This window comes from Macrosteles quadrilineatus, unplaced genomic scaffold (assembly GCF_028750875.1).
Source record: "Macrosteles quadrilineatus isolate MER2022 unplaced genomic scaffold, UCM_ALF_1.0 Scaffold_7__1_contigs__length_78375512, whole genome shotgun sequence".
Taxonomy (NCBI): domain Eukaryota; kingdom Metazoa; phylum Arthropoda; class Insecta; order Hemiptera; family Cicadellidae; genus Macrosteles; species Macrosteles quadrilineatus.
The window spans coordinates 53,337,168-53,354,889 of record NW_026542600.1 but is presented as its reverse complement, the minus strand read 5'-3'; the positions used below and the strand labels follow the sequence as shown (position 1 = coordinate 53,354,889).

Genomic DNA, 17,722 nt, shown 5'->3' with positions numbered 1-17,722 from the left:
CAAAAAATAGTCTTTTACCGGTGTTTTCGAGTTGCTGGTCCGTTGCCCCTCGCCCTCAAAGGTCCTGGGATTAGCGCAGCCTCCTCAGCCTGATGACAGCTCCCCCTCCTCCAAATCCTGATCTCTCGGACTGGTGGTTGTCATGGTGGTTGTATGCTTGGTCGTGTTGCTCTCGGTCTCGTTGTAGGCCACTTTACCACCTGCTGCCTCAGCATACGTCTGCCGGCGATCGCGCTGTTTGCTGTCATGGTTCTTAATCTTCTCCAGGGCCTCCCTAAGGTCGTGTTTGAACATCGCCCGTAGTTTTTCTGCACCGTCGTCCTTGCCTGCCATCAGTTTGTCGTCTTCCCAGCTGAACCTTATGTTGTTTATGTACACATGGTCGTATACCAACGGCATTCGTCGCCACCCTGCGACGCGCTTAACCTCACTTCGCACTGCAGCTAGCCTCGCCCTCTTCACACGTATTTCTTGTTAAGTTTTAAAGTTTCACACCTTGAAAAACATTTTGTAAAAGTTAATAATCAAAATAATCTCGTTTGCTGAGCTATTTTAAATTTTAATTCAGATCTCTATGAAAATAAATGTGGTAGACTAACTATATTTAAGTAGCCTACAATTTACGATGATCAAAATACCTGCAAGTTCACTTTTTGTACTTATCCAGGTCTTCTTTGCACTTTTTGTACTTGTCCAGGTCTTCTTTGCACCAGATTCTGACAGCTTCATCCTTCTCCCCCAACTTGATTAGGATCTTTCCGTTAAAGTATCCGGCAAAGTGAATGGCCCCGTCTCGCTGCATCGCACGTGCCTGGCCCAGGAGTCTTTTGTTGTGCGCAGTCAGGTGTTCGTTAACGTAAACGTTGTTAGGTGTTAGATTCGGAGAGATGTCAGTTGTGTTCAGATTCCTTCTTCTTCTAGCCGCTGAGAGCCACTTTTCCTTAATTGATCTGGAGACGAATTGTACGATTATCGGTGGGAACGTGTGTTTCTCCGAGAAGAGTCGTAGACGATGCGCGATTGACACATCTTCCCTATTAAAGTCGATGTCAATTGCAGCTGCGAGCTTCTTTAGAACATAGTAGACATTTTCACCAGATGTTTCCGGAATGCGGAACTTCGATGTTAGCACAACAAGAGTGTTGGTCCGCGTCGTTGAGGCGATCCTGCAGTGACCGGACTTCCTTGATCAGCGTGGCGTTGTCTTGTTCCAGCGCGTCGCACCGAGACTCTGTAGCCTGCTGTTTAGCTTCCAGGGAATTAAATTTAGCATTTAATGCGTGCATTTCTTCTTTTAAGTTGTCTAACTTTTCCACTAAACACCCCGTTGCTGCATCTGAGTTTTTTATTAGATCGGCCTAGAAGTTACTAAGGGCATCGAGTAGAGTCTTTTTATCCACAATAGCACTATTGGGTTGAGTTCTGCAGACCGAGTGGCGTGCACGTGGAGTGGAACTCATGACTACAGTCCGTGCATTTAGCAACTAAATTCTCTTGCTTAAAGTCCACTTTACACTTAAAACATTTTGCTGGCAACTTACAGTCACCGAACAAAATATATATATATATATATAATTATATTGATTTAAAAGAAACACGACACAAAGTGGTAAAGGCACTGGCAGACAGGTATCAGCACGGAACTAGATAACCGGCGAGCTAACTGATAAGCGGTCCGCTCTCAACGAGGTCTAGATATCAACTGATACATACCAATGCATTGCTCCCAAGGTACTTATATAAGCACTTCTAGATGGATCAGCTTGAATCAGACCACCCTGGTCCACATACCAATGCATTTATCCCAAGGCACTTATCCCTAGGCACTTATGTAAACATTTCTAGATGGATCAGCTTGAATCAGACCACCTGGTCTACATAACAATGCAATTCTCCCAAGGTACTTATGTAAAATCTTCTAGATGGATCAGCTCAAATCAGTCCACCTTGGTCCACATACCAATGCATTTCTCCCAAGGTACTTATGTAAAAACTTCTAGATGGATCAGCTTGAATCAGCCAACCCTGGTCCACATACCAATGCATTTCTCCCAAGGTACTTATGTAAATACTTCTAGATGGATCAGCTTGAATCAGCCAACCCTGGTCCCCATACCAATGCATTTCCCCCAAGGTACTTATGTAAAAACTTCTAGATGGATCAGCTTGAATCAGACCACCCTGGTCCACATACCAATGCATTTCTCCCAAGGTACTTATGTAAAAACTTCTAGATGGATCGGCTTGAATCAAACCACCCTGGTCCACATACCAATGCATTTCTCCCAAGGTACTTATGTAAAAAATTCTAGATGGATCAGCTTGAATCAGACCACCCTGGTCCACATACCAATGCATTTCCCCCAAGGTACTTATGTAAAAACTTCTAGATGGATCAGCTTGAATCAGACCACCTGGTCTACATACCAATGCATTTCTCCCAAGGTACTTATGTAAAAACTTCTAGATGGATCAGCTTGAATCAGTCCACATACCAATGCATTTCTCCCAAGGTACTTATGTAAACACTTCTAGATGGATCAGCTTGAATCAGACCACCTGGTCTACATACCAATGCATTTCTCCCAAGATACTTTATCCAAACGGATTAGCTTGAAACAGCCTATACCTTGGTACATATACCAATACAATACTTGATAACTGTGTACGGCACCATGCTTTATTTCACGGCCATCTTATGTAGGCTACGCCTTAGTAATGTGGGAGGACTCATCAGCAGCAAAGGATATCTTAATTCTCGAGATTATAAGGGTTTTTGTACGGTTATTGGTTACAGAGAAACTGTAAAAAATGAAAATTTAAAATCCCCATGGTAAGGAGAATGTAATCTTTTGTGGTTTTCCTGTAATGGATATTTTGATCAAACTCTGCAAATTAATTCATTTTGTACAAAGGTATTATCGTTTGACTAAAATTGCACTTTAATACACTTTTTGTAGAAGCAAACCTAAGTAACACGGGAGACGGATGGTCTTCATCTGCGTAGTACTGAGAGTGCGGTGGTGCGAGGTGGTCATGATGGGCATAGTTCTGCTCTACCAAGGCCACACTAAAAAAAGGCCGTAATGCTCGTCAAGCATGACGTCACGATAGAAGACGCCATTTCATTAAAACAGTCAGTATGGAATAGTGGGACTTGCAATGTCGATTGTTTGGCTATGGCAGTTTCATGGGAAGTGGTGAGTCTATTACAGCTACACAACGATTGTTTCGTGCACGGTAATATCGGTCGACAATTAGCTGTATCGAGCCGTAACACAAACATCAGATGGATGAAAAACTTCAAATTGACTGGAAACATACTGGATTCAAAATTTGTCTTACAGATTTATGATTAACTCGTAGCTCACTAGCATGATGTCTAGCTGACTGTCCTGGGCTTCTGACTACCTCTTCCTTTACCCTTTCAACATTTTCTGGTGTCGTTACAAAGCGTATTGGGCCAGGATGCTTCTTATCCAGTATGTTTCCAGTCAATTTGAAATTTTTCATCCATCTGAGGATAGTGTTACGGCTCGGAACATCTCATTGTCGACCGACATTAAAAAATGCACACAAAAAATCGCTGTGTAGCTGTAATAGACTTGTCATTTCCCCTGAATCTTCCATAGCCAAGTCCCATTGTTTCATAAGGATTGTTTTAATGAAATGTCGTCTTGTGTAGAGCAGAACTATGCCCGTTTACGACCACCTTCCACCACTGCACTCTCAGTCAGGCCCGTTTTTGACCATGTCAGCGCCCTAGGCACAACTAACAGTGGCGCCCCTTTGCAATATATAACAGGGTGACCACCAACCGGGAAATCCGGGAACTAAGCGTGAATTTTTTTGAACCAGGAATTATGTGTTAATTTTCTATTTCTACCTGGAATTGTCAATTTACAACAGTGACGTTTCCGTGACCACGGGAGACGGGAGGCGATAATATGTCTCCACAAGCCCTCGAGGGATGATCAGAACTTTGCCGCGATCGCATGAGATGATAATAATATTTAAACGACCGCGGGATATGATCATGATTTTACCACGATCGCGCAATACGATAATGAGATCCACAGAGCCGTGAAGGATAATCAGAATATTGCCGCGATCGCATGATACGATGATAATGTCTAAACGACCATGGGATATGATCATGATTTTACCGCGATCGCGCGAGACTATGATAATGACTAAATGACCGCGGGATATGATCATGGTCCACACAACCACGGAAAACAGTCAGAAATTTGCCACGATCGTGGAAGATGATAATGATATCCACATAACTGCGGGATATTATTAACATTTTGCCGTAATCGTGGGAGACAATTACGATCTCTTCACGATCGCGGGAGACGATTACGATGTCTTCACGACCGAGGGAGACGATTATATGATGTCTTCACGACAGCGGGGGACGATTGCGATGTCTACAGGATCGCGGGAGTTACAATAATGATGTCTACTCTACACGGCTGCGAGGGATGATCAGAATTTTACCGCAATCGCGTAAGACGATGATAATGTCCACTCAACCACGGGAAAGATCAGAAATTTGCCTCATTCGTGAAAGACGATGATGATCTCCAAACAACCGCGGGAGATGATTACCATTTGCCGCAATGGCGGGAGAGGATGACAATGCCTCACGACCACCGGAGGCGATGATGTCTTCACGGCTGTGAGGGATTATCAGAATTTTATCGTGATCACGCAAGAAGATGATAATGTCCACACGACCCCGGGAAAAGATTACAATTTTGCCTCATTCGTGGTAGACGGTGATAATCTCATCACGACCGCGGGATGTGTTCATATATCGCCGCGATCAAGGAAGACGATAATAATTATGTCCACACATCCGCTGGAAATAGTCAGAACTTTGACGCGATCGCGGGAGACGGACGATGATGACGTATATACAACCGCGGTAAATAATTAACATCTTGCCGCAATTGTGGGAGACTGTTAAGGTGTCTACACGGCCGCAAGGGATGATTATCAGTTTACCGCGATCGCATGCAAAAACGGCCACAATTTTTTTTATTTTTTCCAATTTTTTGGCGCCCCCCAAAAAAGCCAATTGCCTCGCGCCCTAGGCACGTGCCTACCTTGCCTATTCCGTAAATCGGCCCTGCTCTCAGTACTACTATAGACTAACCAACACAAGTAGACTTCTCATCCCATTGTAAATTTTGAAACACGTTTTTCGTGTCTAGTTCATGTACGTGACACAAAGGCGCTAGTGTCGACAAAACTTTGTTTCTATTATTTTAGGGTTAATTTCTTGATTTGTGCTTTACTGTTTGGTTATATAACTAGGGGACAAGTTATTGTTTATGATTAGATCGTATTATTTGGTTAAACGAGGTTTTAAATGGCTGTAATAATGGGAAACAAATTGTAAACAAAAGACGACCTCTACATAAACCGTACAGAACTAACAATAAAACTGTCTTCAGCTGTTCCATTAGGATGAGAAATCTACTAAGGGAGTATGTTTTATCTATGGTACTACGCAGATGAAAACCGTCCGTCTCCCGTGTGTCACCCTACTAGTTAAACCTAGTGTTATTTAAATAGGGAATAAATAATCTGACATGTCTAAGGAAACATTTAAACAAAACCAAATCAAGCAAATACAAATTTGCTTAGTCTGCAGGTTTACTGTGGGGGGGGGGGGCATAAGACCTTGGCATTCTTACAGTTGTTAGCCTGTATTTACTGAGCATCCTTACGGTTCTGAAAGAGAAGTTCCACCTGTTTGACAGATAAGTACACAACCGCTATGGCACTTGGCAAGCTACACCTTGATATTCCGCTATGTTGTTTCACCCCCACCCGCACTATCTCCCCTATGCCAAACGGCTCTTTAACATCTTGCCGGAGACGGTGCGGCAGATGAATATCAAAGGTGCACCTCTTTCAAAACAGCAGCAATTCAAAACACCCTGTTAAGATGGTCATTGATTTGCTGGAGGAGCTGAGCGAGTCCCTAGAATTCATGCAAGAGCCCAAACCCCTCAAAAGTGTTATTTCCCACTGCAGCCTGGTTAGTAAATGTACTTTGAAACAATCCATTCGACAAGCCAAGTAAGCAAGTAAAGACAAGTAAACAAAACAACAATACATTTCTATATAATTTATTTAAAAAAAAAAACAATATACAGCTGAGACTAATCATTGATGATTTTGTCAAAGATCTGTATAACAACATTCGGTTACTTTACAAACAGTACAGATTGATCAAAACATTAAGGGGAAACAAAAAGTAATTAACTATGAAAAACTATTACATTTTCGGGATTCGCATATTTAACAAATGCAAAGGTTATCTTAAAAGCATTCAAATCAAAATTAATAGGCTATATATAAAAAATTACATTTCAAAAGATTGCATTGACGTTCATTACAGTTTTTAACCTAATTTTAACCTAATTGAAATATTCAGACTGCATAGTTTTCATCATACTCCAGCTTTTTTTATAATAAAAAAAAATCTAAAGTTGTACATTTTATTTTCATGACGAATAATAGGCTATATGAATTTTAGCCTGGATACCATACAACATTTAAGCTGGTATAAAGTTTAAAATCAAATCAAAGATTAGTATTTCTATCCAAATCTTCAACCTTACAGTGAATTACTTTTAGGACAAATTATGTATTATTTATCCAGTTATTACATTTTAAGACAGTATCAAGTTTCAGTTGAATCGAGAGCAAAGACCTAAAGTGAATGATACCTAACAATTTTGACATAAACCTAGTATTGAGGATAGAAATAGCAGGACCAAGCCTGCATGACAAAAGTATGTATAGTTTGTTTCATCCACCCATCAATTAAATACAATTATTTAGACTATAAACCCTAGGTGCAACAATTAAGTGTTCCTTACATTATACAACACATCAGTCTTGTTTTAAGTCTTTACTGTTATCACAGACTAGATATACCAGATCTATAATTATAATTCAAAATCACACATGAGAAAACTACACTAATTCACAAACTACACTTAATTCACTTTATTTTTGTGGGCTATTTTAAATTATTTTTGAAATTTTGTTCTTTAAGAATCACTGGTAATCAGTAAATTACAGTTTTATGACAAATATTGTAGGCATACTCTTTAGCCAACTACAACATTTTAAAACAGAATCAAGTTTCAAGTTAAATAAAAAACAAGGAACTATAGTGAATGATGATAATTTTACCAAATTCCTTATTTTAAGAACAACAATAGAAACAAAGAATTTGTATTTTAACAAGCCTGCTTAGTATAGTATGTTCCAAACACTTAACAACAAAATAAAATTACTTAGACTAAAAGTCTTCAAGTACAAAAATTTAGCATTTCATTAACAATGTCAGTCTTGTCTCACACGGGTCATACAATACTACAACTAAAATTTAAAACTAAACAAGAGTAAAAACACTTTAAATTGCAATTTTAATGTTTTGTGAAGTATGCAAGAAAATGACTAATTCCCTACGTTCATTACCCATAACAATCCAAAAAAAGCTAAAACGACAGCCATTGCTAATCTGTTTGGCGTGCTATACAACATCATCACTATTCCAAGTACCTGTAATCATTTGAAAGAATTAGTAAAAAAAATCATTTAGACTAGTTTTGATTACAAAATCGAACATTGCCTCTGTATTTCCACTTTTATTTTGTAATCCATGAAATTGGTGACAACCAAATGCTAAAAAATTTTCAGTGTAGCAGATTGTTTGTGGATATTTAATTTGTAAATAGGCTGTCTTTTGCAAACCTGAATAGTTATAGCACTACGGCTGTTTCGGAGATCACTCCATCGTTGGGTGAGTAGTCGCACACTAAACTAAAATCACTATTTTTAGCGCACCCGACAATGGAGTGATCTCCAAAAAGGCTGTAGTGTTTTTTTTAGAGTTTGAAAACTGTAAGTAGCCTAAATATATTTACAAAAGTAAATGCAATTCAACGTCAATCAAAGTAGAGGCAGGTATTTGATCTACTACTGTACTGGTGTATACAATGCCTCAGCATAAAGGTTGGGGAAGCTCTACATTTGTAAATTCAACTAAATCGAATAGGAAATTTTAAGTTTCTATTAAAATATTAGTTGTTGAATATCGTTTCTGTGTGGATTGTAAACTGCTTGCATAAAAATCACACTAATAACTTTATTATTATTTTGTGGATGTGTCCAGAGCTACAGACATATATGGTCCGATTTTTATGAAATTAGGTAAGTGGGTACTAATGTAAACGATGGATGTTGCTTTTAAAGAGTCATCAGATTTGCCTTTTGTGTAGAGTAGGATTTCTTAACATTTATTTTAAATTACAAGAGGAAACACTTAACACAAATTTGTATATACAAGGCATTTTACTTAGTGATGTATGCTTAGTTGAATAACCAAAAACATTGACTACTTAGACTACTCAAAAATATAAGTAGTCGTCAGAATGGTTTGAATTTTCATCATGGCAAAGGATGTAATGTAACTTCTTTTAGTTCTGGTATCCTCCCCTCCCACCCCCAGGACCTCCTCTCCCTCTGTCCGGGCCTCCACCTCTCCATCGGTCTCCTCTGCTACCTCCTCATAGCTGTCATAGGTCATAGCTGTCTGGAAACCATCATTGGACTTTCCGTTCCAGTCGCCGGACTGCTGAAGCCTAATGTAAAATCTAGTGTCGTACAACTATTAGGTACAAGAGTAGGCAAGAAATAATAGAGTTGCCATCAACACTCTTTACAAGTTGGAGATTACCAATTTGAAACGACTACAGAGTTTAAGTACTTAAGAATAACCATAGGCCAAGAAAACAAAGAAGAAGTTGATATAAGTGCTGATATTCATGGGGAATAAATGTATTTGGGTATATCACTACTAAAACGTAAACTTTTGCCAAGGAAAACCAAATAATAATTATAACACCGCAAATATTACCCTACTTATAACTACTAAATAACAAATCTAAATCTATAAAGAGTAAACTAAATTGGTACAACAAATCATAGCAGCTTCTCAATTTATAAACAATTATTAAAGAATAACTGTGAAAACTCTCAAAATGTTTATAACATCTACCTGAAATGTAAGAAGGAGTACAATTCTGAACTCAAATTATCCAAAAGAAAAGCTTTTGAAAAACATATTGAACTTGCTTCTAATAGATGTAAAGCTGCACGGGAGGTTATCAATCATGAAAACTCACCAATGTGTACCAAGTCTGTGGACTTAGATGCTGACAAATTAAATGATTATTTTGTTGATTCAGTTAGGGAGCTGGAAAACAGCATTGATGTCGTTAATAAATGTCCATCGGATTTATTAGGTAGCCCTCATGACATTTTGAATTTTAATTGGAGGGAAGTATCATCAGATGATATAGTTAAAATAGTTTCCAAGCTTTCAAACTCAAAAACCATGGATTTTTATTGGCTGTCAAATTATGTTCTAAAACGGGCTATACATTTAATAAGTGAACCACTGGCCTTTTGTGTAAACAAATCCTTAAAGATTGGCAGTTTTCTTGAGTTTCTAAAAATTTCAAAGGTGATACCAGTGTTCAAGAAAGGGAATAAACTTGCCTCAAAATTATAGACCAATATCTATTGTCCCAATCTTCTCAAAAATCATTGAATCGGTGGTTTATGAACAATTAAATGGGCACTTGGTAAACAATAATATATTGACAGATTCGCAATTTGGATTCCGGGAAGGAAAGCCAACTGCTTCTGCAGTTCTAAAAGTCATTAATAAAACAATAAATGCTTTTGAAGACAAAGAAATTGTTTCTCTCACATTGTTTGACCTCACAAACCTTTTGATTGTGTTCCTCATAACATTTTGCTTAGTAAACTCAAATTTTATGGCATTGAGGATGCACAGTTAGGTTTCGTTCATTCGTACTTAAGTAATAGAAAGCAGTATGTTTCAGTTGGTGGGATGCAATCTGGCTTAAGAGATGTGGTCTCTGGTGTTCCACAGGGCTCGGTCCTTGGAATATTTCTATTTATAATATGTATCAATGATTTACCTCGAAATGTTGGGATTTACTCTGTAATATATGCAGACGATACTACCCTAATCGCCACTCATAAAGACATTCATACTCTAAATACAATGACCAATGAAGCCATAAACCTAGCTTCTGTTTGGTTTTCAGCGGGAAGCTTAAATGTAATCAGGATAAAACGCAAAATATTTTAATTGGCTTCTCCAATGAAATTGAAAAACACTCAGTCAAATTGCTGGGTTTTTGTATAGATTCTAAATTGAATTGGAAAGAACAAATAGAAAGCATCTGTAAAAAGATTTCCCGCGTTAAATGCCTAATCTGGAAACTCAAAGATTTTGTTACTTTTGATTATTTAAGAACGGCATACTTTGCTTTTTTCAGTCACATATATACTATGGGCTAATGCTGTGGGAGCATTCGTCTTATTCAGATGAAATTCTTATTTTACAGAAAAAAGTCATTCGGACCATTTGTAGAGCAGGTCCTGTGGATCACTGCAGACCTCTTTTCATCAGGTTTAGAATTATGAAAATAATTAATTTATACATTTATCAAATTATGCAGCATACAAAAATTAACCTACATGAATTTAATATAAGACAAGATTTTCATTCTCATAATACAAGGAATAAACTACAGCTAGACATAACAGCTCATAGACTAAAAAAAAGTAGCAATAGTCATAGACTAAACTGCATTAATTTTTTTAATAAATTGCCTGATTCGGCCAGAACTGTATCCTTCAAGATATTCAAATCTAAATTATGTGAATGGTTGATAAGTAATCCTTTCTATGGCATCCATGAATTTCTAAAAACAAAAGTTGATATTGAATTTTTATGTGTATCTACATGATCCATATTCTCTAGGTGTATTGTATTTTAATGTAAGTATTTTGTAAAACTTTGTATTTTATTTGTTAATTTGGAATGTTTTGTATGTGTTTTGACTATGTCTATTCCTTTGTACAAAGAAAGGTCAATGGCAATAAAACTCTTGATTCTTGATTCTCACTGGTCGGGAACCTGGACATTGATAAAGAACCAATAAAATAAAATAATTCATTTGGAAAATAAAATACTAAGAACTATCTATAGTTTCATCAATGAAAAGAGTGTGTGAAGAATTAGTACAAACAAAATACCAAGGGGAATCTATATACAGACCCAGACCTAATAGCCCAAATAAAAAGTAGGGGACTGAGATGGGATAGTCATGTGAAGAGAAAAGACGAAGATTCAGTGCTAAGAATGGTGTCTGGAAATCTTCCTAGAGGAAGACGACCACTAGGACAACCTTGGCTAAGATGGCAGGATCGGGTGCAAAGAGACGTAGCAAAGCTAAGAGCAGAGGCGGAATGGATTGAAGACAGAGAAAGGTGGCGACTTGTTGGTGAGGCCAAAAACCAACTGAAGTTTGAGTGGCCGGATAGGTGGGTAAGACATTCTGACAGCTGATGACGTGCTCCATTCGCAGCACGAAACAGTATTAGTAGATTTTAAACACCGCAGATCATTTTGACGCCCCCAGAGGGGAGGTAATTGCCCGGTGTTGGAACTGGCACTTCAGGTAGGCCACAGTTATGGACGACTGGACAAGCCAGCCTCTTTGGGTTGTACCCAAAGTGAGAGTACCCAGTGACATTCCTCCATCCAGGATGGTGGGTGTTCAGCTCTGCGAGACTTCGGTCTCCCACCTGCCTGTGGCTGTGGTTCTTTGGGGATTGCCCTGCCTGTAGTGTACGACTGACCCCAGGTCATGACTGGTCATGGCTGAGGTTATGTGAGGCGTAACCTCGGCTCTGGAAGTAGCCTCTTCCTGGGAGGTGAAAAACGGGCAAGCAAAGCCCCCGAAGGGGAGGTAACTGCTCGGTGTTGGAATCGGCAATGCAAGTAGGCCATAGCTATGGACAACTGGACAAACCAGCCCCATAGGGGAGAGTACCCAGTGACATTCCTCCATCCAGGTTGGTGGGATGTTCAGCTCTGCGAGAGGTGGAAGTGCGCCATCAATCTCTCACCTGCCTGTGGCTATGGTTCTATGGGTTTCGGTTGCTGTGTGCGATCAACATTTTGTGTAGCAAATCCTCGACTTTGGAAGTAGCCTTTCCTGGAAGTGAAATCGGGCAAGTACCCGTAAGCTCATGGGGACACTCTAGGGGAACGTAACTTTCCGCAGTGTGAGGGCAACGGCTGGGCGCACTCCATCAGCCAATCCCTGTCTCTGAGCCCGGAAGGTATGGTTATCTAGAGTGTGAGGGGTTCTACCTGGAACCTCAATTGAGTTAAGTTATCATCGGGTAGTGGTGTAAATGGGTGGTTGGGGTTCCCGCTGACGGTCCCTTTCCTCCTGGCTTTGATGGCGGGTTTCGGCCTGTCAGGGATTAGATAGGTCCCGAGTGTTGCTTGCACTGTGTTGCGTTCAGGGCATTTCATTATGGTCCTTCAGGGTTTCGGCCTTGGTGGAACCCATTTGGAGTGTACGTGCGACCAAGTAACCGGTATCCCTGGTTAGGATTGAGGGGTAACCCTCTTTCTGAAGGGTTGCTTCGGCAGCCAGTGAGCTTGATGGCCTTAAGTATACCAACCCTGGTGTGTTCAAGGTTTGTGCGCAAGCTCTAGCCGACACTATGGGACCCGGGTTATGTTTAATCATGGGTACCGGGTAGCCGTTGGGGTACCTTGGCTCCTTCGACAAATAATAATAATAGATCATTTTGACAGTAACCAGGTAATTTAAACCACTTTCAGACAACTTGTTTCCCCAGACATCTCACAACATTAATAACAGGAAGCAAGATAATCGATTAGTTAGGTGACTAATTGAAATGGCCTATTGGGTCTGATGATGATTGAAGTGTCTAATCAAAATCGATCACCACTTACCATCTTTCATATGTATTTACCGTCTTGTGAGTCAACAGTATAAATTTAAATATATTTTTACTAGTGTTATTAGATGTATATATCTTTTTGTTTTTTCAGACTAATTGTAGGCCTACTATACATTTAGTAGCCTACTATAAATTAGTGGTTCAATAGTCTACTTATATTTTTTAGTCTAATTAGTCAATAGTTTTGGTTAGTTAACTGAGTACATCACTAAGTAAAATGGTATAGATGTACAATTTTTCTTTAATGTTTCCTCTCATAATTTAAAATAAACTGTTAAGAAATCCTACTCTACACAATATGCAAATCTGATGATCCTTTAAAAATAACGTATAAAGTGAAGATAATGTTTCATCACAAGGACTAACCATTAGAATCTGTTTGATTACCGGCATTCTGTGGTATGCCGGAGGTATTGCGACTCTTACTACGGTGAAACTAAAAACAGCCAACCAAAAAATGATATGCTTAATCAATCCATACTCTATTATAAATTCAGAAAGGTCGTCCCATAGAAGTTTGTGCCAATAGAGGAAGATGGGGTGAAACTTCAGGAATGCATTCCCCATATCATCCTGAAACAAGTAACAACAGTTGAACATCATAAAAACAAAAACAAAAGAACATGATGACCTTAATATGTAACAAATATTTTTGAACATAAAAAACTTAGAAAGTACCTATGTGTTTGGTTAAAGGTTACATGATGAATATGCTAATGGGTAGTAAATGCTACATTAAATAATTAAAAAGCAAACAATACCGTAGTTAAACTATGATGAAAAAGTGTTTAATATCTTTTGGTTTCCAGCTGACGTTTTCTAATCACCAAATCTAACAGTATCTTTAGAAGTACAAAGAGAGTACCGTGTACACACAGCTGTAAGATCATTTATATTCCAGCAGATCGGAGGAAACCCTACCTTAAAACTTGAGAATTAGCAGAGAGATATGCAGATGTGAGGAGTACTGTACAGTCTTAAGCCTGATTCAGATAACCAAGATCAAGGCTGTTTATGAGAATCCTACAAAAGTTTTAATATAATATGGTGCTTATGATTTACGTTTTAGGTTCATAATTCAATGATAATAAATTGTATATATTGTAAAACAAATTTAAACTAAACAAATAATGTATAATTTTGTAACTGTTGTAGTTTTCTAAGATAAGTACCTGATGAGGATCCGGCGTCAATGAGAGTGACACGTAGAGCATGAGAGGGATAAAAATAAGCCAGGCCCCAAAAAAGATATACTCAATGTCTAACATGAAGTAATCTCGACCATATACAAACAGACACAATCCAAGAAAATAAACCAGTGAGTAATCAGGCATCCCAACTGCAACACAAGAAAAGCACATAATGAATCCCATGTACATGGACAAGTCAGTGTAATTATTGGTGGTCTTAACCCTTCCCGGACGGGCGAAATCATGACATAGGACGGGAAAAAATTAGAGGAAAAAATAAAAATTAATTTTTCATATTTATGTTTTGTTATACATGTATACATAAAATAAACACAGTGGAACACATTATACTGTCAAAATAATTTTTTTACTCGTTTTTAATTATGCGGATATATCCGCTACCCGTCCGCAGATGAGTAGAAATGCAGCGGATATATCCGCCACCCGTCTTTGAAGATATGACCATGACAACGTTAGGCAATGAATAAAGAACAATATGTAAGCAATAAATAAAGACAACGTAATGTTGAGCGCGAAACGTCGAGGGGGGGAGCGTAGGAGTGGTGGTAGGTGCGCGGGAGGGGGTGAGGCGCAGGAGAGGGGTTGGCGCGGGAGAGAGGGGGAGTGCGGGGGAGAGCGCAGTCATGGAAAGAGCAGGAAAGTGGTGCCTTGGTACCGCGAAACTTCTGGTTACTGCTCAAGCACCTGCCAGTCTGTCTGAAGAGAAGGCGGATATAACCGCTTCCCGTCCGGAACATCAAAAACCATATGCGGATATATCCGTCACCCGTCCTTTATCGCCAAAGACTTAGGCGGATATATCCGTCACCCGTCCGCGAAGGGTTAAGATTTACCAACTTTATGAGTAAATAATGCTAATTTATAAATTAATGTTGTACTATTTGTGGAATTTTAACAAGTAAGTGACATTCTGATTCATTTCTTTTAAAATGCAATATAGTATTAAAAAGTAACAGGCATGTTTAATTTATTTAAAGGAATGATGATGGATAAAAGTCTGTTAACCCTTCCCGGACGGGCAAAATCGTGACATAGAACAGGAAAAAATTATAGGAAAAATAAAAATTAATTTTCTTTATATGTGTTTTGTTATACAAGTAAACATAAAATACCCCTGCCGCAGCAAACCTGACGCCTAAGCGAATTTCCATTTGGCTGAATTGATTTTCAATTGATCTATTTAAATAACATTAGGTTTAACGAGTACCTAGGTTTGCTGCTACAAGGAAACTAATAAAGTGTGTGTTTTAAGTAAAATAATTATTGCTTGACGCCTAAGCGAATTTCCATTTGGCTGAATTGATTTTCAATTGATCTATTTAAATAACATTAGGTTTAACGAGTACCTAGGTTTGCTGCTACAAGGAAACTAATAAAGTGTGTGTTTTAAGTAAAATAATTATTGCTTAGTATAAAATGAATATATTTGCCAAGTTTGATCAAAAGATATCCATAAACAAGCAAACTACAACATCTTACAATATTCTCCATAAGAATAACATGGGAATTTTAAATTTACCATTTTTTTAGTTTTCTCCGTAACCAATAACCGTACAAAAACACTTTGATATACTGAATTGTTTGTTTTTTAAGCTCTTTAAGAAGGTTTAGAGAAAAATTGGGAAATTTTGTGTTTTGAGGGTCAAAAGTGAGAAAAACCAATTTTTACCCCGTAAAACCCCCCATAAAACCCTGTTCCCATGGTCCGATCATGCTGGATCGCGAACTCATTCAAGTTTATCCCGCCTTACACCTTCAAACCAAATTTCATCAAAATCGGATAAAAATTACTCAAGTTATCGTGTTCACGGACATATATATATACATATATATATATATATATATATATACATATATAAAAATTTGAACGAGTGGTGTTTTTGGCCTCTGGGGACATCAAAATGAAAAAGTAAATTGGTCCCGGGCCTAAGTCTTACCATGAGACCTACGGTAATAGCTACTTCCCTATAGGGAAATTCGCTAATAAACACAATAGAACACTTCATACTGTCAAAATAATTTTTTACTCGTTTTTAACTTTGCGGATATATCCGCTACCCGTCCGCGGATGAGTAGAAAAGCAGCGGATATATCCGCCACCCGTCTTTGAAGATATGACCATGACAACATTAGGCAATAAATAAAGAACAATATGTAAACAATAAATAAAGATAACGTAGTGTTGAGTGCGAAAGGTCGAGGGGGAACGTAGGAGAGGTGAGGGTGCGCAGGAGAAGGGGAGGCGTGGGAGAGGGGTAGACGTGAAAGAGAGAGAAGGGAGTGCAGGAGAGAGCACAGCCATGGAGAGAGCAGGAAAGTGGCGCTCTGGTACCGCAAAACATCTGGTTACTGCTCAAGCACCTGCCAGTCTGTCTGAAGAGAAGGCGGATATATCTGCTTCCCGTCCGGAACATCAAAAACAATAAGCAGATATATCTCCCACCTGTCCTTTATCGCCAAAGACTTAGGCGGATATACCTGTCACCCGGCCGGGAAGGGTTAAGAAGTTGAATAAGAAGTGCCAAGTGGACAATGAACTATCCTAGCAGTATTACCTAACCTATTGAAGGACCCTGTAACATGTGTTAAGCAAAATTATCAATAACAGTTCACCTAAAAAGATAAAATAAGGTAAATTTTAATTTCAACTATTATAAATAAAAGGGATATTCAGAAGATAAGAAACGTTTCCGCCTGTTGTTGCTGGGAGCACACCAAATGCACACTTTTGAGTACAGATGTGTTCACCTTCTCAAGATAAGATTTCCTCGCTGTCGAAAACAGCAACAATATCCGGCTGCGGGATTGGTATTGTCGTGTATGTCTTTTATGCACTTGAGTTTTGAAATCGGCCACTAGCAAAATGCCTGTACTTGGCTCTCGTGTATTAAGGTTGGTGGGAAAAACAAAGCCAAATTAGACATATGGGGGTTAAAAAGTCCAAACTAACGTTCATGAAAAAAGGGAGTGAACGCCCAACCTGTGACTGATGCAATGATTTTAAGTTGATGAAAATATATGTGAAAACAGCCATTCCACAATAACGGGACTTTCGCTTTGATTCTTACAGGTTTCATGGCCTTGTTGTTTGAAAATATAATGCAAAAAATTTTCTACCACAAACGTTGTGCAGGATGGGTGCCAAAAATGGACTACAATAAAGGTCAGTAAATGTTGGCAGCTTTGATGCTTTTGGACTGTCATCTAGATGACAGTTCCTTATTGGATTCCTTATTGGATCAGATCGCAACTGGTGATGAAACATGTCGATTGCGTAAACATCACACACTTGATCAAAAATGTTTATAAGTTTAAGTTTTGGCCAACAAAACCATATTACAGACCACACCTCACAACTTGCGGTATTTTCAATTGCAGCACACTTTTCAACTTAAATGTGTTAACGATAAGCAGCACAGCACAGATAAGCCGCTGTGACAGCTGCACAATCACTAAGGAGGCAAACTTGAAAAAGAGTGTAGACCAAATGAAACAAGTAGGGTGACAATTAAGTCTTAAAGACAACTTTATAACTTGGAAACGAAAAGGGATATCACAACCAAAGTTGGCACTTCATTACTGGTAATAGTAAG

The 17,722-nt window shown here is 38.7% G+C and overlaps 2 protein-coding genes across 2 annotated transcripts in view; both read right to left on the bottom strand.

The window, feature by feature from the left end:
• Positions 1–646: 646 nt before the first annotated feature.
• LOC128998980 (uncharacterized) lies at positions 647–1,799 on the bottom strand. The gene is made up of 2 exons (XM_054425337.1): positions 1,714–1,799; positions 647–1,166 (listed from the first exon to the last, which is right to left on the bottom strand). The coding sequence occupies exons 1-2, from the start codon at positions 1,797–1,799 to the stop codon at positions 647–649; spliced, it is 606 nt and encodes a 201-aa protein (XP_054281312.1).
• Positions 1,800–7,503: 5,704 nt separating this feature from the next.
• The window catches only part of LOC128998979 (uncharacterized), a 72,414-nt gene continuing 62,195 nt past the window's right edge, over positions 7,504–17,722 (bottom strand). The window contains exons 4-6 of the mRNA XM_054425336.1: positions 14,091–14,257; positions 13,400–13,491; positions 7,504–7,593 (exon numbers count right to left, since the gene is read on the bottom strand). Coding sequence (XP_054281311.1) covers positions 7,581–7,593; positions 13,400–13,491; positions 14,091–14,257 — 272 coding nt within the window. The 3' untranslated portion in view covers positions 7,504–7,580. The remainder of the gene's footprint in view (positions 7,594–13,399; positions 13,492–14,090; positions 14,258–17,722) is intronic.